General features: G+C 43.4%; 2 protein-coding genes across 2 annotated transcripts in view; one reads left to right on the top strand and one right to left on the bottom strand.

Annotated features, from left to right (window-relative positions):
- The first annotated feature begins 10,118 nt into the window (after positions 1-10,118).
- On the top strand, positions 10,119-11,535 carry LOC109750790 (uncharacterized). Its single transcript, XM_020309741.4, has 2 exons — positions 10,119-10,317; positions 10,796-11,535. The coding sequence occupies exons 1-2, from the start codon at positions 10,225-10,227 to the stop codon at positions 11,351-11,353; spliced, it is 651 nt and encodes a 216-aa protein (XP_020165330.3). The 5' UTR covers positions 10,119-10,224; the 3' UTR covers positions 11,354-11,535.
- Positions 11,536-18,578: 7,043 nt separating this feature from the next.
- The window catches only part of LOC109750788 (uncharacterized), a 58,747-nt gene continuing 54,431 nt past the window's right edge, over positions 18,579-22,894 (bottom strand). The window contains exons 2-12 of the mRNA XM_040397989.1: positions 22,646-22,708; positions 21,828-21,920; positions 21,557-21,622; positions 21,322-21,445; positions 21,107-21,217; positions 20,762-20,925; positions 20,353-20,673; positions 20,155-20,274; positions 19,853-20,045; positions 19,504-19,674; positions 18,579-18,918 (exon numbers count right to left, since the gene is read on the bottom strand). Of these exons, the coding sequence (XP_040253923.1) occupies positions 18,755-18,918; positions 19,504-19,674; positions 19,853-20,045; positions 20,155-20,274; positions 20,353-20,673; positions 20,762-20,925; positions 21,107-21,217; positions 21,322-21,445; positions 21,557-21,622; positions 21,828-21,920; positions 22,646-22,708 (1,590 nt within the window). The 3' untranslated portion in view covers positions 18,579-18,754. The remainder of the gene's footprint in view (positions 18,919-19,503; positions 19,675-19,852; positions 20,046-20,154; positions 20,275-20,352; positions 20,674-20,761; positions 20,926-21,106; positions 21,218-21,321; positions 21,446-21,556; positions 21,623-21,827; positions 21,921-22,645; positions 22,709-22,894) is intronic.

The raw sequence follows: 22,894 nt of genomic DNA, 5'->3' as shown, positions 1-22,894 counted from the left end.
CCAGATCTGGCCACCTCATATCCATCGAAGCAGAGCACCCGCAAACATCGCGCCACCTCTAGGCGCCAAGGGAGCGTTGAGCCGCCACCTAACGACGCCGCCGCCACCGAGCGCACCTGAAGCCGCGTCATCGAGCCCCGCCATAGCCCGGCGCCTCCGGTTGCCGGCCGGCCCGCACCAGCAGGGGATCCATGCAGAGGGGAAGAAGTGGCCCCGCCGTCGCCTACACTGGCCAGGCTTTGCCCGGCGGCGCCTTTAGGCGACAGCGAGGGAGGGGCGGAGGGGACGGGGAGGAGCCGACGGGCTAGGGTTCCCACATCTGCTCGCGGGGCGCGAGCGGGGGTGGGGAGGGGGGTGGGATGGGGTGATGTGTGTGATGATTAGAGTTCATGTTTTCTTATGCAATACTTAATTAGTTTGGAGTGGATATTATGTTATCTTTGATGTCAACACGTATTCAATTGATTATGATGCACGGTATGTTAGTGTTGGGGAACGTGGCAGAAATTTAAAATTTTCTACGCATCACCAAGATCAATCTATGGAGTAATCTAGCAACGAGGGAAGGGGAGTGCATCTACATACCCTTGTAGATCGCGAGCGGAAGCGTTCAAGAGAACGGGGTTGATGGAGTCGTACTCGTCGTGATCCAAATCACCGATGATCCTAGCGCCGAACGGACGGCACCTCCGCGTTCAACACACATACGAAGCAGCGACGTCTCCTCCTTCTTGATCCAGCAAGGGGGGAGGAGAGGTTGATGGAGATCCAGCAGCACGACGGCGTCGTGGTGGAAGTAGCGGGATCCCGGCAGGGCTTCGCCAAGCGCAAGCGGGGAGGAAGAGGTGTCACGGGAGGGAGAGGGAGGCGCCAGGGCTTGGATTGCTGCTGCCCTCCCTCCCCCCACTATATATAGGGCCAAGGGAGAGGGGGGGACGCAGCCTTGGCCCTTCCTCCAAGGAAGGGTGCGGCCAGGGAGGAGTCCATCTTCCCCAAGGCACCTCGGAGGTGCCTTCCCCCTTTAGGACTCTCCCTTTATCCTATCTCTTGGCGCATGGGCCTCTTGGGGCTGGTTCCCTTGGCCCATATAGGCCAAGGCGCACCCCCCACAGCCCATGTGGCCCCCCGGACCCCTTTCGGCACTCCCGGTACAATACCGAAAAAGTGCGAAACTTTTCCGGCGACCAAAATAAGACTTCCCATATATAAATCTTTACCTCCGGGCCATTCCGGAACTCCTCGTGACGTCCGGGATCTCATCCGGGACTCCAAACAACTTTCGGGTTACCGCATACTAATATCTCTACAACCCTAGCGTCACCGAACCTTAAGTGTGTAGACCCTACGGGTTCGGGAGACACGCAGACATGACCGAGACGACTCTCCGGTCAATAACCAACAGCGGGATCTGGATACCCATGTTGGCTCCCACATGTTCCACGATGATCTCATCGGATGAACCACGATGTCGAGGATTCAATCAATCCCGTATACAATTCCCTTTGTCTATCGGTATGTTACTTGCCCGAGATTCGATCGTCGGTATCCCGATACCTTGTTCAATCTCATTACCGGCAAGTCTCTTTACTCGTTCTGTAACTCACATCATCCCGTGATCAACTCCTTGGTCACATTGTGCACATTATGATGATGTCCTACCAAGTGGGCCCAGAGATACCTCTCCGTTTACACGGAGTGACAAATCCCAGTCTCGATTCGTGCCAACCCAACAGACACTTTCGAAGATACCTGTAGTGCACCTTTATAGCCACCCAGTTACGTTGTGACGTTTGGTACACCCAAAGCAATCCTACGGTATCCGGGAGTTGCACAATCTCATGGTCTAAGGAACTGATACTTGACATTAGAAAAGCTCTGAGCAAATGAACTACACGATCTTGTGCTAGGCTTAGGATTGGGTCTTGTCCATCACATCATTCTCCTAATGATGTGATCCCGTTATCAACGACATCCAATGTCCATGGTCAGGAAACCGTAACCATCTATTGATCAACGAGCTAGTCAACTAGAGGCTTACTAGGGACATGGTGTTGTCTATGTATCCACACATGTATCTGAGTTTCCTATCAATACAATTCTAGCATGGATAATAAACGATTATCGTGAACAAGGAAATATAATAATAACCAATTTATTATTGCCTCTAGGGCATATTTCCAACAGTCTCCCACTTGCACTAGAGTCAATAATCTAGTCCACATCACCATGTGATTAACACTCATAGGTCACATCACCATGTGACCAACATCCAAAGAGTTTACTAGAGTCAACAATCTAGTTCACATCTCTATGTGATTAACACTCAATGAGTTCTGGTTTGATCATGTTATGCTTGTGAGAGAGGTTATTAGTCAACGGGTCTGAACCTTTCAGATCCGTGTGCTTTACGAATATCTATGTCATCTTGTGGATGCTACCACGCGCTACTTGGAGCCATTTCAAATAATTGCTCTACTATACGAATCCGGTTTACTACTCAGAGTCATCCGGATTAGTGTCAAAGTTCGCATCGATGTAACCCTTTACGACGAACTCCTTTTCACCTCCATAATCGAGAAAATCCTTAGTCCACTGGATACTAAGGATAAGTTCGACCGCTGTCATGTGATCCATTCCCGGATCACTATTGTACCCCTTGACCAACTCATGGCAAGGCACACTTCATGTGCGGTACACAGCATAGCATACTGTAGAGCCTACGTCTGAAGCATAGGAGACGACCTTCGTCCTTTCTCTCTCTTCTGCTATGGTCAGGTCTTGAGTCTTACTCAATACTAACACCTTGTAACACAGCCAAGAACTCCTTCTTTGCTGATCTATTTTGAACTCTTTCAAAATCATGTCAAGATGTGCGTTCTTTGAAAGTATCATCAGGCGTCTTGATCTATCTCTATAGATCTTGATGCCCAATATGTAAGCAGCTTTATCCAGGTCTTCCTTTGAAAAAACTCCTTTCAAACAACCCTTTATGCTTTCTAGAAATTCTACATCATTTCGGATCAACAATATGTCATTCACATATACTTATCAGAAATGTTGTAGCGCTCCCACTCACTTTATTGTAAATACAAGTTTCTAACAAACTTTGTATAAACCCAAAAACTTTGATCACTCCATCCAAGCGTATATTCTGACTCCGAGATGCTTGCTCTGTCCATGGAAGGATCGCTGGAGCTAGCATACCTTTTAGCATCCTTAGGATCGACAAAACCTTTCTGATTGTATCACATACAACCTTTCCTTACTAAAACTGGTAAGGAAACTTGTTTTGACATCCATCTGCCAGATTTCATAAATGCAGCTAATGCTAACATGATTCCGACGGACTTAAGCATCGCTACGGATGAGAAAATCTCATCGTAGTCAACTCCTTGAACTTGTGAAAATACTCTTTGCCACAAGTCGAGCTTCATAGACGGTAACATTACCGTCCATGTCCGTCTTCTTCTTAAAGATCCATTTATCTCAATGGCTTGCCGATCATCGGGCAAGTTCACCAAAGTCCATGCTTTGTTCTGATACATGGATTCTATCTCGGATTTCATGGCCTCGAGCCATTCGTCAGAATCCGGGCCCACCATCGCTTCTCCACAGCTCATAGGTTCATCGTTGTCCAACAACATGACTTCTCAGACAGGATCACGTACCACTCTGAAGTAGCACGCACACTCGTCGTCCTACGAGGTTTGGTAGTGACTTGATCCGAAGTTTCATGATCACTATCATAAGCTTCCACTTCAATTGGTGTAGGTGCCATAGGAACAACTTCCTGTGCCCTGCTACACACTAGTTGAAGTCATGGTTCAATAACCTCATCAAGTCTCCACCATCCTCCCACTCAATTCTTTCGAGAGAAACTTTTCCTCGAGAAAGGACTAGTTTCTAGAAGCAATTACTTTTGCTTCCAGATCTGAAATAGGAGGTATACCCAACTGTTTTGGGTTTTCTATGAAGATGCATTTATCCGCTTTGGGTTCGAGCTTATCAGCTTGAAACTTTTTCACATAAGCATCGCAGCCCCAAACTTTCAAGAAACGACAACTTAGGTTTCTCTAAACGGTGTCGTCTCAACGGAATTGCGTGGTGCCCCTTTTAAAGTGAATGCGGTTATCTCTAATGCCTAACCCATAAACGACAGTGGTAATTCGATAAGAGACATCATGGTATGCACCATATCCAATAGGGTGCAGTTATGATGTTCGGACACACCATCACACTATGGTGCTCCAGGCGGTATTAATTGTGAAACACTTTCCACAATGTCTTAACTGTGTGCCAAACTCGTAACTCAGATACTCATCTCTATGATCATATCACAGACATTTTATCCTCTTGTCACGACGATCTTCAACTTCACTCTGAAATTACTTGAACCTTTCAATAATTTAGACTTGTGTTTCATCAAGCAAATACACTCAGCATCTACTCAAACCATCTGTGAAGTAAGAACATAACGATATCCACTGCATGCCTCAGCACTCATTGGACTGCATACATCAAAATGTATTACTTCCAATAAGTTGCTCTCTTGTTCCATCTTACTGAAAACGAGGCCTTTCAGTCATCTTGCCCATGTGGTATGATTTGCATGTCTCAAGTGATTCAAAATCAAGTGAGTCCAAACGATCCATCTGCATGGAGTTTCTTCATGCATATATATACCAATAGACATGGTTCGCATGTCTCAATCTTTTCAAAAACGACTGAGTCCAAAGATCCATCTACATGGAGCTTCTTCATGCGTTCTATACCAATATGACTCAAATGGCAGTGCCACAAGTATGTGGAACTATCATTACTATCTTATATCTTTTGGCATGAACATGTGTATCACTACGATCGAGATTAATTTTAGGTGCAAGACCATTGAAGGTATTATTCAAATAAACAAAGTAACCATTATTCTCCTTAAATGAATAACCGTATTGTGATAAACATAATCCAATCATGCTCAGCGCAAACACCAAATCTCGATGGTAGAGGGAGCATGCGATGCTTGATCACATCAACCTTGGAAACACTTCCAACACATATCGTCATCTCACCTTTAGCTAGTCTCCGTTTATTCCGCAGCTTTTATTTCGAGTTACTAACACTTAGCAATCGAACCGGTATCTAATACCCTGGTGCTGCTAGGAGTACTAGTAAAGTACACATTCATACAATGTATATCCAATATGCTTCTGTCGACCTTGCCTGCCTTCTCATCTACCAAGTATCTAGGGTAGTTCCGCTTTAGTGACCGTTCCCTCATTACAGAAGCACTTAGTTTCGGGTTTGGATTCAACCTTGGGATTCTTCACTAGAGCAGCAAACGACTTGCTGTTTCATGAAGTATCCCTTTTGCCCTTGCCCTTCTAGAAACTAGTGGTTTTACTAACCATCAACAATTGATGCTCCTTCTTGATTTCTACTTTTGCGGTGTCAAACATCGCGAGTTGCTCAAGGATCATCATCTATCCTTGATATGTTATAGTTCATCACGAAGCTCTAATAGCTTGGTGGCAGTGACTATGGAGAACCATCACTATCTCATCTGGAAGATTAACTCCCACTCGATTCAAGCGATTGTGGCACTCAGACAATCTGAGCACATGCTCAACGATTGAGCTTTTCTCCCTTAGTCTGCAGGCTTAAGAAACTTGTCAGAGGTCTCATACCTCTTGACGTGGGCACTAGTCTGAAATCCCAATTTCAGTCTTCGGAACATCTCATATGTTCTGCGACGTTCCAAAAACGTCTTTGGTGCCACAATTCTAAACCGTTAGCATTACGCACTGAACTATCACGTAGTCATCATAACGTGTATGCCAGATGTTCCGCAACATCTACAGACGACGCTGAGGTTCAGCACACCGAGCGGTGCATTAAGGACATAAGCCTTCCGTGCAGCAATGAGGACAATCCTCAGTTTACGGACCCAGTCCGCATAATTGCTACTACCAACTTTTAACTAATTTTTTTCTCTAGGAACATATCTTAAACAGTAGAACTAAAGCGTATGACATAAATTGCAAAGACCTTTTGACTATGTTCATGATAATTGAGTTCATCTGATTAATGAACTCCCACTCAGATAGACATCCCTCTAGTCATCTAAGTGATACATGATCCGAGTCAAACTAGGCCGTGTCCGATCATCACGTGAGACGGACTAGTCATCATCGGTGAACATCTCCATGTTGATCGTATCTACTATACGACTCATGTTCGACCTTTCGGTCTCTTGTGTTCCGAGGCCATGTCTGTACATGCTAGGCTCGTCAAGTCAACCTAAGTGTTTCGCATGTGTTCCGAGGCCATGTCTGTACATGCTAGGCTCGTCAACACCCGTTGTATTCAAACGTTAGAATCTATCACACCCGATCATCACGTGGTGCTTCGAAACAACAGACCTTCGCAACGGTGCACAGTTAGGGGGAACACGTCTCTTGAAATTTTAGTGAGGGATCATCTTATTTAAGCTACCGTCGTTCTAAGCAAATAAGATGCATAACATGATAAACATCACATGCAATCAAATAGTGACATGATATGGCCAATATCATTTTGCTCCTTTGATCTCCATCTTCGGGGCACCATGATCATCTTTGTCACCGGCATGACACCATGATCTCCATCATCATGATCTCCATCATTGTGTCTTCATGAAGTTGTCACGCCAACGATTACTTCTACTTCTATGGCTAACGCGCTTAGCAATAAAGTAAAGTAATTTACATGGCGTTATTCAATAACACGCAAGTCATAGAAAAAATAAAGACAACTCCTATGGCTCCTGCCGGTTGTCATACTCATCGACATGCAAGTCGTGATTCCTATTACAAGAATATGATCAATCTCATACATCACATATATGATTCATCACATCTTCTGGCCATATCACATCACATAGCACATGCTGCAAAAACAAGTTAGATGTCCTCTAATTGTTGTTTGCAAGTTTTTACGTGGCTTGTATAGGTTTCTAGCAAGAACGTTTCTTACCTACGTAAAACCACAACGTGATATGCCAATTTCTATTTACCCTTCATAAGGACCCTTTTCATCGAATCCGTTCCGACTAAAGTGGGAGAGACAGACACCCGCTAGCCACCTTATGCAACTAGTGCATGTCAGTCGGTGGAACCTGTCTCACGTAAGCGTACGTGTAAGGTCGGTCCGGGCCGCTTCATCCCACAATGCCGCCGAAACAAGATAAGACTAGTAGCGGCAAGAAGAATTGGCAACATCGACGCCCACAACTACTTTGTGTTCTACTCGTGCATAGAAACTACGCATAGACCTAGCTCATGATGCCACTGTTGGGGAACGTGGCAGAAATTCAAAATTTTCTACGCATCACCAAGATCAATCTATGGAGTAATATAGCAACGAGGGAAGGGGAGTGCATCTACATACCCTTGTAGATCGCGAGCGGAAGCGTTCAAGAGAACGGGGTTGATGGAGTCGTACTCGTCGTGATCCAAATCACCGATGATCCTAGCGCCGAACGGACGGCACCTCCGCGTTCAACACACATATGGAGCAGCGACGTCTCCTCCTTCTTGATCCAGCAAGGGGGAGGAGAGGTTGATGGAGATCCAGCAGCACGACGGCGTGGTGGTGGAAGTAGTGGGATCCCGGCAGGGCTTCGCCAAGCGCAAGCGGGGAGGAAGAGGTGTCACGGGAGGGAGAGGGAGGCGCCAGGGCTTGGATTGCTGCTGCCCTCCCTCCCCCCACTATATATAGGGCCAAGGGAGAGGGGGGGGGGCGCAGCCTTGGCCCTTCCTCCAAGGAAGGGTGCGGCCAGGGAGGAGTCCATCCTCCCCAAGGCACCTCGGAGGTGCCTTCCCCCTTTAGGACTCTCCCTTTATCCTATCTCTGGCGCATGGGCCTCTTGGGGCTGGTTCCCTTGGCCCATATAGGCCAAGGCGCACCCCCCACAGCCCATGTGGCCCCCCGGGGGCTGGTGGACCCCTTGGTGGACCCCCGGACCCCTTTCGGCACTCCCGGTACAATACCGATAAAGTGCGAAACTTTTCCGGCGACCAAAATAAGACTTCCCATATATAAATCTTTACCTCCGGACCATTCCGGAACTCCTCGTGACGTCCGGGATCTCATCCGGGACTCCGAACAACTTTCGGGTTACCGCATACTAATATCTCTACAACCCTAGCGTCACCGAACCTTAAGTGTGTAGACCCTACGGGTTCGGGAGACACGCAGACATGACCGAGACGACTCTCCGGTCAATAACCAACAGCGGGATCTGGATACCCATGTTGGCTCCCACATGTTCCACGATGATCTCATCGGATGAACCACGATGTCGAGGATTCAATCAATCCCGTATACAATTCCCTTTGTCTATCGGTATGTTACTTGCCCGAGATTCGATCGTCGGTATCCCGATACCTTGTTCAATCTCGTTACCGGCAAGTCTCTTTACTCGTTCCGTAACTCACATCATCCCGTGATCAACTCCTTGGTCACATTGTGCACATTATGATGATGTCCTACCGAGTGGGCCCAGAGATACCTCTCCGTTTACACGGAGTGACAAATCCCAGTCTCGATTCGTGCCAACCCAACAGACACTTTCGGAGATACCTGTAGTGCACCTTTATAGCCACCCAGTTACGTTGTGACGTTTGGTACACCCAAAGCATTCCTACGGTATCCGGGAGTTGCACAATCTCATGGTCTAAGGAACTGATACTTGACATTAGAAAAGCTCTGAGCAAACGAACTACACGATCTTGTGCTAGGCTTAGGATTGGGTCTTGTCCATCACATCATTCTCCTAATGATGTGATCCCGTTATCAACGACATCCAATGTCCATGGTCAGGAAACCGTAACCATCTATTGATCAACGAGCTAGTCAACTAGAGGCTTACTAGGGACATGGTGTTGTCTATGTATCCACACATGTATCTGAGTTTCCTATCAATACAATTCTAGCATGGATAATAAACGATTATCGTGAACAAGGAAATATAATAATAACCAATTTATTATTGCCTCTAGGGCATATTTCCAACAGTTAGGATGGTATCCTCCTCTGAAGAATTTAAGTTGGTTGACTTGATACATGTTCACGCATGTAATTGATGCAAATCCAATCTTGCTTGTATGATATTTATGTTCAGCATGTTTATATCCTCACCATGCTACCATTCAATGTTGGTTATTCAGAATGCATGATTATGACCGTTGTGTCTCTTTAGTTAGTCGCTTCCGAGTCTATTGTTGCATGTACTAAGCAGAAATACTGTTTGTGCATCCAAAAACTAAAATAAAGTTATGCTATAAATACCTGTTTTGCACGTGTCATCTCTAAATCTTCAAACGAATACCTGCTTTGTGTGCCCGTAAAGCTCATGGAGCGGTGGGAGAGAGCGTCATCTTCTATGATAAATGGTGTGTTCCTCTCTGACAAGTATGGCATCTATTTGTTTTAATATTGCAAAAAAGCTAGTAAATGAGATGCCTAGTCCTGAATTAATTAAACAAATAAAAAGTACTACTCTCCGAGGAATATTGACAAGCACCCGTGAATTAGGTTAGCCATGGTTTTTGGAAAGATAATGGTGGAGAGGAAGTGTTAATCATGGAAAACACGAGTCAATTGCAAGAAACCACCACATTTGTGGCTAGGTTTGCAGGAAACTACCAAGTTGTTAATTTGTTGCAAAAAACACCGTAAAATCTCTTAACCCGTTGCAAAAAGCACTGAACAGCCGTTTAGCCTCGTTTGATCTCTTTTCCAACAGGTGGGCCCCGAAAATGCTGACGTGGCGTGACGAACAGGCAAACGGCGCCGTTAGGAACAAAACGCTCAAGACGCTGCGCCGGTCGGTCCTGTCGGTGCTCGCCAGACAGATCCCCCGCGCCCTCTCTCTCTCTCTCTCTCGCCCCTCTCCTCTGTCTCCTCTCTGTCGCCGTCGGTGAGAAGCCAGATCACCGCCGTCCACCATGGTTTCGTGGAGCGACGACAGCGAGGAATCGGGCTACGAGTACTCTTCAGGCGGCTCCCCTATCAAGGTCAGTGATGTGTACTCGTAGCTAGGGTTCTTTGAGCTAGGGTTTCGGTTTGGGGATTTTGTTTTTCCTGCTCGATTTGAACCCGTGAGATGGATTTTGTGCGTTTCTTTTGTTGATGTAGATCCCGGCTACAATCGAGGACCCGAACTACTCTGGTGTTGACGATGAGGTGATGGTGATGTGTGAGCATGGCCAGCCGGCGAAGAGGCATGTTTGCTTCGAAGGGATTAGCACTGGGAGGAGGTTCATTGCCTGCGGACTTGATGTGAGTGCTAGCAAAAATCTGTAGTTTGCTCATTTTGTGAAGAAACTATAAATTGTTCATATGCACTGTTCATTGTTCATGTTCACTGTTCATTGTTCATGTTCACTGTTCACCTAATAGTTTAGTTAAAGGTACTGTCATGTACCATACCATAGTGACTGAGTGAAGTAAATGAATTGTTCATACATATAAATGAACAACACCACAGTGATATAAATGAAGTAAATGAATTAAATTGTGCTGTTAAAAATTAAGTACATAGATATAAAATTAAGGTATCCATAGTGACTGAGTGAAGTAAATTGTGTTGTTAAAAAGTATCATAGTGCATTGTTCATAGATATAAATGAAGTAAATGAATTGAACTGAATTGTATTGTGATGTTTAAAATTAAGGTATACTATAGTTGTTTTGAATTGGACTGAATAGAAGTGAAGTGAAAAAGGAAGTAAATGCATTTGTACTTGTTGTTTTGCAGGAAGCAAGCAGTTGTGGTGTTGTTCAGTGGGTAGATGAGGAGTGGCCAGAGCATCTGCAGAATGCTCTTCACAAACTATGGCTTTTGTATGAGGATTGCCAGCGTGCTAATAGGATGGCATGTCTGGAACATTCATCACTTGTCCACAATCTCACATCACAGAAGAACAAGCTACATGAGACTTATGAGAAGCTTGTTGAGGATGTGAACAACCTACTTGATACCCAGGACAATATTCCCAAGGAAAATGAAGTCCAACAAGGTGAACGTGAGGAGATCACTCCTCCTTTGAACAACAATATTTCAGCTTTGAAGGAACAGCTGGGTGCAATGGATGCTGAGAACAAAGAACTGAAGCAAAAGGTTGACCAGTTGAAGAGCATTCAGGTTGCCCAAGGTAATGTGATTAGGAATCTGAAGTTTGCTCATTTGAAGGAGAAGGAAAAGTTGAGCACTGAGAGGAGGAATTTGGAGTTTCACATTGCTGATCTTGTCAAAGCTAGTGACAAGAACAAGAGAAAGCTGAAGGACATCAAGGATATTTGTGATGAAGAGTGATTTGTAATCTGACCATGTGGGTCATTATCTTAAGTTTCAAGCATTGAACTATGGCTCGTAATGTGTGAACTAGTGGCAGTTTGCAGTATTTGAAGTAGGGTGTAGCCTTGAACTATGTCTTGTAAGCTTTGAACTATGGTGTCATGATGTTAACTATGTTGTTAAGTATGATGTTAACTATGGTGTCATGATGTTAACTATGTTGTTGACTAGAGTTGTTAAGTATGATGTTAACTATGGTGTCATGATGTTAACTATGTTAGTGACTAGAGTTGTTAAGTATGATGTTAACTATGTTAGTGACTAGAGTTGTTAAGTATGATGTTAACTATGTCATTAATGTTAACTATGGCACCCTAAATGATGGAATGAGGATATGTTGGATATCGTCGACGCCGAGGCACCCTAGATGATCAAATTAGGTTATCTTGGATACCGTCGACGTCGAGGCACCCTAGATGATCAAATTAGGTTATCTTGGATGCCGTCGACGCCGAGGCACCCTGGATGATCAAATTAGGTTATCTTGGATGCCGTCGACGCCGAGGCGCCCTAGATGATCAAATTAGGTTATCTTGGATGTCGTGAACGCCGAGGCACCCTAGATGATCAAATTAGGTTATCTTGGATGCCGTCGACGCCGAGGCACCCTAGATGATCAAATTAGGTTATCTTGGATGTCGTCGACGCCGAGGCACCCTAGATGATCAAATTAGGTTATCTTGGATGCCGTCGACGCCGAGGCACCCTAGATGATCAAATTAGGTTATCTTGGACGCCGTCGATGCCGAGGCACCCTAGATGATCAAATTAGGTTATCTTGGATGCCGTCGACGCCGAGGCACCCTAGTTGATCAAATTAGTTTATCTTGGATGTCGTCGACGCCGAGGCACCCTAGATGATCAAATTAGGTTATCTTGGATGCCGTCGACGCCGAGGCACCCTAGATGATCAAATTAGGTTATCTTGGATGCCGTCGACGCCGAGGCACCCTAGATGATCAAATTAGGTTATCTTGGATGTCGTGAACGCCGAGGCACCCTAGATGATCAAATTAGGTAATCTTGGATCACAGTAGTAGCCACATTCATCACACTTATTAGCAAACAATAAGAAAATTAGGAGCCACAACTAACCAGAAAGTACTCAACCAAAATAAAGATGTTTTGAACATGAACAGCTAACCAGAAGCAACACCAAGTTTTCATCACAGCCCAACAAGTCCACTAGGTACCTTACATGAAAGTACTCATGATAGCCAGAATAAAGATGTTTAGAACATCAACAGCTAACCAGAAGCAACACAAGTTTTCATCACAGCCCAACAAGTCCACTAGGTACCTTACATGAAAGGTGTCATCACAACCAAAATGCAGATGTTTTGAACATCATCAGCTCACCACAAATTAACACAACTTCACCTGCTCCCTTGAGAACAGTTGAACCACTCAGACATCTTAAAGGATGGCTTCCTCACTCTTCCACTACCTGCAACTCTTGGGGGGATGAACTTGTTTCTTCCTCTTGGCCCAGCAGCAGTAGAGGAACTTGGACCAGCACCAGCAGTAGAAGAACTTGGACCAGCACCAGCAGTAGAAGTTGCAGTCCTTGTAGTTTTAGCTTTCTTTGTTTCCCTTGTAGCAGGAGGAGCAGCAGCTGCAGCAGGAGCAGAAGGAGCTCTCCTTGGTGCACTTGGAGCTGAAGCAGGAGCAGAAGGAGCTCTCCTTGATACCCTTGGAGCCCTTGGAGCTGGTGGAGCTGGAGCTGCAGTTTGAGCAGCAGCAGGAGCACTTCTCCTTGGTGGCATGGGAGCAGGAGCAGATACAGTTCTGGGTGTATCATCCTGAAATTACAGCATACAAATGTTAGAAACTGGTATGTGAAATTTTACAAAAACCTACAACAATAGTTACCTGGTGCTGGTTCATTCTCATAGCTAGGGCTGGTTTAAGAGCCTGCTTGCAACTAGTGTATCTATGCCCAGTCCTATTGCAATTGCTACAAGTGATAGTTGCCATCCTAGATGTATCCTTTGGAGCTGGCTTTTCAAACTTGCTCTTTCTCCTCTTTGTCTCTTTGTTTCCTGGCTTTTCTTTGAACACTGGTGATTCAATGTCAGGGGTTCTAGTCTTTGGCCACAAATCAGGCCCAGGCACAGGGAAAACTATTGGACTATAAGCTGCCTTATACATTGGTTTCTTGAAGAAATCATGAACAAAATCTTTTGGCTGTAGTTTTGCCTTGTTGATTGCAGAAACACCATGATTGCAAGGTACTCCACACATGTCCCACTTCCTACAACCACATGTATGTAGCAACAAGTTAACTGCATATGTGCTTTCTCCACTTGTCACCTGGAAGAGATCTGGTCCAGCTTTGATAGACTGACAAAACCTAGAATGATGTTTTGCTTCCTCTAGCTTCTCAGCATATGTTGGGCATATCTTCCACTTAGCAGTCTCAGTCTTTGTCCTATTTGCATTGAACTTCACTAACAGCTTTGTCCTGATCCCATCTACCATAGTTCTATTGGGTTTGGCTCTGACATCAAGTATCATCTTGTTAAAAACTTCACTTATATTGTTCACTACCAAGTCAGTTTTGCAATTGTTGTCCATGGCATGCCTAGCCCATGTATGTTTTGGTATCCTAGATAGCCATTTCCAAACTGGCTCACACTCCTTTTTCATGCCTTCCATTGCTGTTACATAACCATGCTCAGTATAGGAATAACTTGCCTGATACATGTATTTCTTCAACTCTTCCCCTCTAAAACCAGCAGTTTGAAAGTTCTGATAAATATGTCTAAGGCAGAATCTTTGTTTGCAATTGGGGAATACATTGTTTATGGCTGTAAGAAGGCCCTGTTTGAATGAACTACAGTTTGAGAATACTACAACAATGCCATGTATGAAATTAATAAACATAGACAATTAATAAGCAATGCAAGCAATGATTAGAGTAGAGATAGTAGTACCTTTTGCCTGTCAGATATAATAGTGTAGTAGCCAAACTTGCCTGACTCACCACCAATGGCATATTTTAATTGAGTAAGAAACCAAGACCAGCTTGCTGTGTTTTCCTTGTCCACTATTGCAAAAGCAATGGGAAATATGTTATTGTTTCCATCTCTTCCAGTGGCAGCCAAGATTTGCTGCCCTGTTGTCAACTTTATGAAGCAACCATCAACACCTATCATACAAGATCACAAGTAGATTACCAACAAATTAGTGGGTGTGCACATATAAATGTAGAGTCACTAGTTAATTAGTAGGTGTGCACATACCTATGAATGGTCTGCAACCATTAAGGAAACCCTCTTTGCAAGCATTGAGGCAGATGAACAAGCCATGGAATCTTGGGTTTTTGCTTGGATGTAGTTTCAGATGCTTTGTTGTGACAATGCATCTACTTCCTGGATTGGTTTCTAGCACACCTTCTAGGTAATCCCTTATCCTATGATATTGTGCCTTCTGACCTCCTAGGACTACATTTTTAGCTAGCTTTCTTGCCCTATAGGCCATATGTATAGATACCTCTATTCCATGCTTTTGCTTCAAGTTTGAAATTATAGTCTAGACAGGTGTGTTGGGGTCTGTCCTCAACTGTTGCTCACATTCATGTGCCAACCACTTAGCAGTAACTTTTGTGCTCTCTCCTACTACTGGGCAGCTGTGGTGCAAGTTCAGTTTCTTTATACAGAATGTCTTCTCATGTGCTATCTGAGAAGCTGCAATGAAAAATGGACAATTCTCAAATTTGCAGACAGCTATAATCCTGTCTGGACAGTTCCTGTGGAAGGCATGGTTCCTATTTTGTGAGATGTGAAAATTAGGAAGTGCCCTCCTGAACTGGGTCACATCTAGGAAACAAAGATTCTTCATAAATTGCTCTTCTGGGTTCTCCCTTTGCTCATCATACCAAACTCTAGGCTTCCTCTTTTTAGCCCTGCTCTTCCTATCAGCTGGAAGCTTCACACATGGTAGTTGAGCCCCATCATTGTCCTCCTGACTTAGGTCACCAGGGTTGCTCTCCTCATCAGATGAAGGAAACCAATCTTCCTCAATAATCTCATCCAAACTAGCATGAGATCTTATAGTTGGCCCCTTTCTTTTACTTCCTCTGCTACTTCCTCCTATGCTGCTCCCTTCCTCCTCCTCCTCCTCCTCTGGTGCCTTCTTCTCCTCCTCCTCCTCCTCCTCATCTGCTTCATATGGCTCATCCACATCAGTGTCCCCTTCAATATGATGAAGTGGATCATCTCTATGCTTCTTCATTGCCTCAAGCCTAGCAATTATATCCTCATCTGCTAGTAAATCTGTGTCACTGTCACTATCAGTGAAATCTTCAGCCATTAGCTCTGGAAGTTTTCTTTTAGCTGCCTTGTATTTCTCTTTTTCTTTCCCCTTTTTCCTGAACTTCTCAATCTCTTCATTCCTCTTCTGCTCCATCAGTTGCTCAATTTGCTCTTGATCTTGGTCTTGCTCCATGAAATACTCATGCCTCTCCATTGCAAATTCTGGTACTGGTGCACACTTCTGCTTCAAAAATGAACTCTCCTGTGTGTTAATGACCTGCACTGGCACTGGTTGTGGCTTTGTTGGGCTAGGAAACAGTACTCCTGCTGTATCTATCTCATACACCACTGGCACACCTATTTCAGATAATGGAACCTGCTCCTCACAAACTGGTCCAATGTTCAAATCACTAGGTCTTGGAGCATCACTTCTGATGACTGTTATGTTCACCACCTTCTGACCTTTGATAACTAGGTCATCCAACATTTCCTCCACCTTATCATCATCTGTCAGTTCTTCCATACCTGAAACCCCAACACCTGGATCTCTGACATAATACATAAAGTCTGTCATCCCATATCCTTCAAGCTCTATTAGTGCAATCAGATTGTAAAATGTGATGTCATCCACATTTAGGCTTCTTTCAAGATTATCTCTGTCATGGAAATGGAATCTGACTTCCCACACTTCATCATTCAATCTACAGTTCAAGTAAAGCAATTGAGTTCAAGTAAACAATTCAGTTAAAAGCTAAAGATTCAGTTAAAAATACAGTTTCAGTTAAAAATTCAGTTAAAAGTTAAATATTCAGTTAGTAGAAACAATTCAGTTAATGTTGCACTTAAAGACTTAACTAAAGTTTCAGTTAAAAATAGTGTTTAAGTTAAAATTACAGTTTCATTTCAAAATTCAGTTAAAAGTTAAATATTCAGTTATATATTCAGTTAGTACAAACAATTCAGTTAATGTTTCACTTAAAGATTTAACTAAAGTTTCAGTTAAAAATACAGTTTAAGTTAAAAATACAGTTAGAGTAAACTATTCAGTTAAAGTTTCGGTTAAAGTTTCAGTTAAAGTTTCACTCCAAAATAGAGTTAAAGTAATTTGTTCACTTAACAATTCAGTACAGGATTCAGTTATAAATTCAGTAACATTTTCATTTAAATATTCAGTTGTAAATTCAGTAATTGAGTAGGTTGAAATTGAGTTTAACATTCAGTAATTTCATGTAATTGAGTAGGTTCAAATTGAGTTTAACATTCAGTAATTTCAGTTAATGTTTAGGTGCCTACTACATACACTTAGAACCCTAGAACTACATAAACACTTCACTTACATGCCTGACCACATAAACAACCTACAACAATAATCCTATAACACTAGAATCACAAACACTTAGAACCCTAACCCTAGAAACCAAATCGGGGTACGGAAAGAGAAAACTTACGAGACACCACCGAAGGAGGATGCGTAGTGATGGCTCCCCTCTGGATCTTCCTTCACGGCCTTGGCGAATGCCCTCGCCGCCGCGTACTCAACACAGTAAGACGGCGACGGCGGCTGTGGAAGAGGCGGAGCCTGAGATGGGCCGCAAACCTCTGTTGGATCTGCAGGAGCACCACTGCCACCAGATGCATCGCCAGCACCACCGCCACCGCCATCATCACCGCCACGCGAGGTGGCCATCACCGGCGGCGAGCAGGGGCGAGAGAGGAGAGGGGAGCGGGGTGAGAGAGGGGACAGGGGCGCGCGCGCGGGGGGGGGGGGGGGGGGGGGGGACTGTCTGACAAAGACCGACAGGCGCGGCGTCTTGAGCGTTTTGTTCCTAACGGCGCTGTTTGCCTGTCCGTCATGCCACGTCAGCGTTTTCGGGGCCCACCTGTCGGAAAAGAGGTCAAACGAGGCTAAACGGCTGTTCAGTGCTTTTTGCAACGGGTTAAGAGATTTTACGGTGTTTTTTGCAACAGATTAACGACTTGGTAGTTTCCTGCAAACCTAGCCACAAATGTGGCGGTTTCTTGCAATTGACTCTGGAAAACACTCTTGCTTGTTTATCATATAAGATGACGAGATTCTCTATTGTCAAACAGTCGACTGAAAGTATACCTCTAAAAATAAAATCTTCTTTGTTTTAAACAATGAGCTCTGGTACATAAGCAAATCCATGCTTTCCTCTGTGAAGGGCCCTTCTTTCTTTTATTGTTGAGTCATCACCTTCTCATTCAAGCACCAACATAAAGAGCGCTGTTGACATTCTTAGTTTAGGCCTCCTTTGGTTCATAGGGTAGGAAAATCGTAGGAATAGGAAAGTCATAGGAAATGAGATGACATGTATCTCAAATCCTATGAGTAGGAATAGGAAAGGATATGCCCTTTGATTCACATCATAGGATTTTTTTTCATTGAGTCTAGGTTGATGTTTATTTTCCTATGAAATGTGAAGGATATGAAGAATTCCTCCATAGGAATAGGATTCCATTCCTACAAACCAAAGGGCTCTGAAGGAATTTTTCCTATAGAAATCCTATCCTATGAAATTCCTACAAGATTCCTCTAAACCAAAGGAGGTCTTAATATGCATTTGGTCTAATTAATGTTGGATGGAGCATGACTGGATGTTTTCTACGCCGATTTTTAATGTTTAGTCGTTGCTTGAACTTCAAAGGTGCTTTGCATTCATGGTCTCCAAAAGGGCTAGCGAGATACCATTCTATCACATTGTATCATGATAGTTTTGACAAAGTGTTGATTTTTGTGGTATTTTCAGAAGTGGATTTTATTTGCTCAAAATGGAGCATCAAGAAGACACAACACGATGAGCACACACTCGGCCTCTGCATAGCTAGGATGCACACAGTCAACACCAACTCACACACGCGAAAACACACCAACAATTAGCAAAGTCATATAAGACCAAAGATATGTGTAGGCGAGGAAAAGGTGATATGCGATTGGCAAACTACAACAACGACCATATCCGCACCAACCATGTCATGACACCACATGAATGACGAGGTTGTTCAACAGAAACGTCTTTAGAAAAGGAGCGACACTCAAGCGCCGCCGTCACCGGATCCAAGCACATGGCCAGAATCTAGGTTTTCACCCAAGATAATTAGTCCGAGCAGACATAGTAGTATGGTCTTCTTCAACATCATCATCATCATCTTCTTCTTCCTCCTCTTCCTCTTCCTCTTCCACCGCTTCGAGGTTGTTGTCCCACTCCCACGTGCGCTTCCTCGCTGATCGGGTTTTGTCGTCATCATCTGCAAACGGGACAAAAAAATCACATGACTGACTGACTGACGGTACAAGCAAAGAAGTCCTAACAGTGGTTGCGCTATACTGGGATGAATCATGCCAATTGTCCTTGAATGAACAAACAAGGCGCTTGGTTAGAATCAGGTACCGTGTACAGTGATCTAGTGAGAATAGACTGTATTAGGCGGGGGGCTGCGTAGTTACGTGATCTGCTTGGTTCAAGCAACCGGTGGCTCCGAGTGTCAATACATCCTACCTTGCAGATTGTCGATCTGACGTGATTACCAACTACACCACTGATCCTACTCTAGTCCATCTTGATGATATTCTCTAGCACGATGTTTACAACGAACCCTACAACAAAAGTGAAGTTCTATACAACTCTTCTACAGGTGAACATGCAGCTAGCATCACCTACCTGCATGCAGCTAGCATCACCTACCTTCATACTTACCACTTAACTCGCATACTAAGTTTCAAGTAAATTCTGCAACGATCCATAAAGTTAACTTACCATTATGCATTTCCACAACATGCACTCTCTTCGAAGCCTCTGATTTTTCATTAAAATTTAAAAGGATAACACTTACTACGCCAAGACAAGCTTTCAGGACAAGTAGTTTGGATGCTGCTGTCTCCTTCTGCCTTCGCTTTTTCTTCAATCTCTCTCTCGCGGCACTTCTCTTTTTGCATAGATATTATTTGTCTAAGCTGCAGATCTGTTTCTTCTTTCGTCGCCGATCTGGTTTTGTCGCCATCATCTGCAACGGGACAAAAACATCTCACGTCTGACTGACTGACAGTACAGGTAAAAATATAAACCGAGTACAGATAATAACAAAAGTGTCTGTCAATAGATATCATGTTACCACTACCAGCTGTCATAGATAGTAAATTCAGTTTTTTTTTATTTTAATAAAAAGAAAATATCACACTTACTATGCCAAGACAGGCCTTCAGGATAATAGTCATCTTCACTGCTACTGGTACTGTAACCACCCTCCTCAGTGTCACCGGAAACGTAGTTTTTTCTCTTAAGTAAGGTAGAGAACCACGGGGATGAACCTTGCTTCGCATAGAATAGAAGGTATGCTTCACTCTCCAAAGCCATGGCATCGTTGATTTTCATAACCTGCACTGTAGAAGTTTAGAACCATGCAACTGAACGAGAGGATACAATTTGAACTAAAACCACTTCACTTATTTTGGATGGGAGGGAGTACTAACTGTAAACATATTACCTTAGAATCATTGAAGTGAAACCAATTAGTTCGTGACGAACGGATATAACAAACATAGTGACCATTTGATGGAGCACCCTCGTGTTCTACAACTCCATACAAATCATATTTCTGAGGTTTCTGCAGCCACATAGTGTGCATCAGCCATATACTTGGGTGCATGCGGAATTTGTTCAAATGAGAAGAAAATGAACTCACATTATCCGGGGAGCTCATGAATGGGTTTAAGTCCAGCTCTTCCTGATACATCATGCAGTCTTCAATCTTAGTTATATGACTTCCAAAATTTTGAAACCGCTTGAGCTGGATTACAAGAACTTCTGGAGCCTGCTCCACCTTTAATTGCTTTTCCATGTTCACACGAGATTTGCACCCATCACAACCGTAATTTTCAAACACCTCAATCTTGGTAAAAGATTTTAGTGCATCCATGACAGTGGCCATCGGGATAACCTCCAAGTTAAGGTCAAGGAAAGGCTCCAATCTGTCTGAGCAATAGTTGCACTCTGGGCAATGCAACTGCACAAGCAAAAAAATAATAATACTAAGTATCACGAGTAAGTCTGAATGATATTGATCAAGTTGTAGTGAGGATCAACAGGTACACCTGGCTTTTTAGCTGTCCTCCAAAAACCTGTGTGACAATTGAAGAGGGTCTCTCAGATGATGGGGACCTGGGAGGGACAGAGGCCTCATCTAATTTATCAAGCAAGCAGCGGAGGAATTCATGGGCATCTTGGTGCCTTCCCCGCCGGAAATTTTCTGAAAATACTGCAACAGTTTTTTGAACAACAAAGTTCAGCGCATAATTGCAATGATGTACTTCCAAATGTCGCAGTTCTCTAATAACGAGAATATGACAGCTAAAACACTGAAGGTGTAAATGCATAGAACATAGTTAAACAAGACGAGCACTACAACAAAAGAAATTTCTGATAATATAAGCACCTACATTTCAGGTGTTCGACAAACTTCTTTGGGTAAAGAACAGCCCCAGAGAGACTGATAACTTCATCAGCATGGACTTTTAGGGAGCAGTAACAGCAGAATTTGCCAGAGGCACCTAGCAAAATATTAAAATTTTAGTTGAAACACGGCAGTCGATAGAATAGATGCTCAACAGGAAGACAGTTAAAGAACAGAAGAGAACTGGACTAAATGCCTTACCGGGACATGCATCTGTGTGATCATCTTTTTGAAGCTTCAACACCAGAGGAACAGTGTGAACCACACACTGGAGAATGCAATTAACGAAACATGTCCACCCCTCAGGATTACTTAACGCAGCACCCTACGAGAGCCAGGCAAACCAGTAATACAAAAACATCCATCATACTTGATTTATTACGTAAGAGGGAACAAATATAGCAATGCGTGAAAATGTGGCACAAGGCTAGCTTACCACACGGTAATAGCTCTCTCCACAGATAAGATTACGAGAACAGCACGAAGTATCAACATAATCAAGCTTGTTATCCGGCAGAAGATAGAAGTGGAAGATGTCAAAATCAAACAGACTAGATATCAATATCACAATTATAGTCATAGACAATCAAATTTCACGAAGGTTTGGATTCTAGCGTAATATGAATAGTTGTGTTGCCCTGCGATTGTAAGGAACTCCAGTACGGAATTATTATACTGTATATGCAAAAAGAACATATATGGCTTACCATCGGATTGAACTGCCTTGCACATTTAAGAAGAATTTTTATATCTTCGTCTGCAAAACTACCTCTTTGAGCATGGTTCAGAAAGTTTGTATCCTGGAGAACAAACATAGGTGAAATGATAGCTGTATAGATGTAGTGCTGGGGTGAGAGATAGAGGGAGCGTGTGCCACGTTGGATAAAATTGGTACACGAAAAGAGTTTAGAATAGAACTAACCTTTTTCCTTTTTTTGGAAAAAATAGAACTATTTGACAATCCCCGCAGACAAGCAACAGCAATAAAGGAAAGGCAAAAGATGCAAGTTTACGGATTTTGATGCATATTAAAGGTGGAGATTAGAAGGTACCCCTTCAATAAAAAACATAATACTTCCTCCGCTCCAAAATATAAGGTGTATTAGTTTTTTCAAAAGTCAATCATGTGCAACTTTGACCAAGTTTTTGGAAAAAACATCAATATCTACAATACCAAATGTATCATTAAATCCAGCACGAAAAGTTTTTCATATTTTACTTATTTTGTCATGTGGATGTTGATAGTTTATTTTATAACCTTGGTCGAACATACATAAATTTGACTTGCACAAAAATGATGCACCTTATATTCTAACGGAGGGAGTATAGTCTTTTGACTCCAAATCAATCTATTCAATACGTTTGATCCACGGGCTGATATGACGATGGCTTTTCAAGTAACTTTAAGATTCATGCAAACTTCTAAGGAGGTGTACCGAAGCAAAACTCGCAAAACTATGGTATGTTGACTTTGGTCTTTGGACGCCTTTTTAACTACAATTATAATATTATAATACACTAGTACCTGAGATGAACTTTGACCTTGTGAAGTCTTCTCCCTGTTTTCCTTGACCGCCTGACCTAGATCCTGCAAATAATCAATGAACACCAAAATCTGCCCATGAGATTTTGTATAATAACCGCATTGCATGTGTAGTATGAGTTAAGAGGAGGGAGTTATGGTGAGATTTTAGTCTCAGCCCTCATGGTAAAATTCTCATGTCTATCTCATGTCTGAGACTAAAATTTTACAAGGACCACTACTTTAGCGGAG

The sequence above is a fragment of the Aegilops tauschii genome, chromosome 1 (genome assembly GCF_002575655.3).
Source record: "Aegilops tauschii subsp. strangulata cultivar AL8/78 chromosome 1, Aet v6.0, whole genome shotgun sequence".
NCBI lineage: Eukaryota > Viridiplantae > Streptophyta > Magnoliopsida > Poales > Poaceae > Aegilops > Aegilops tauschii.
This window is presented reverse-complemented; position numbering and strand designations above follow the sequence as displayed.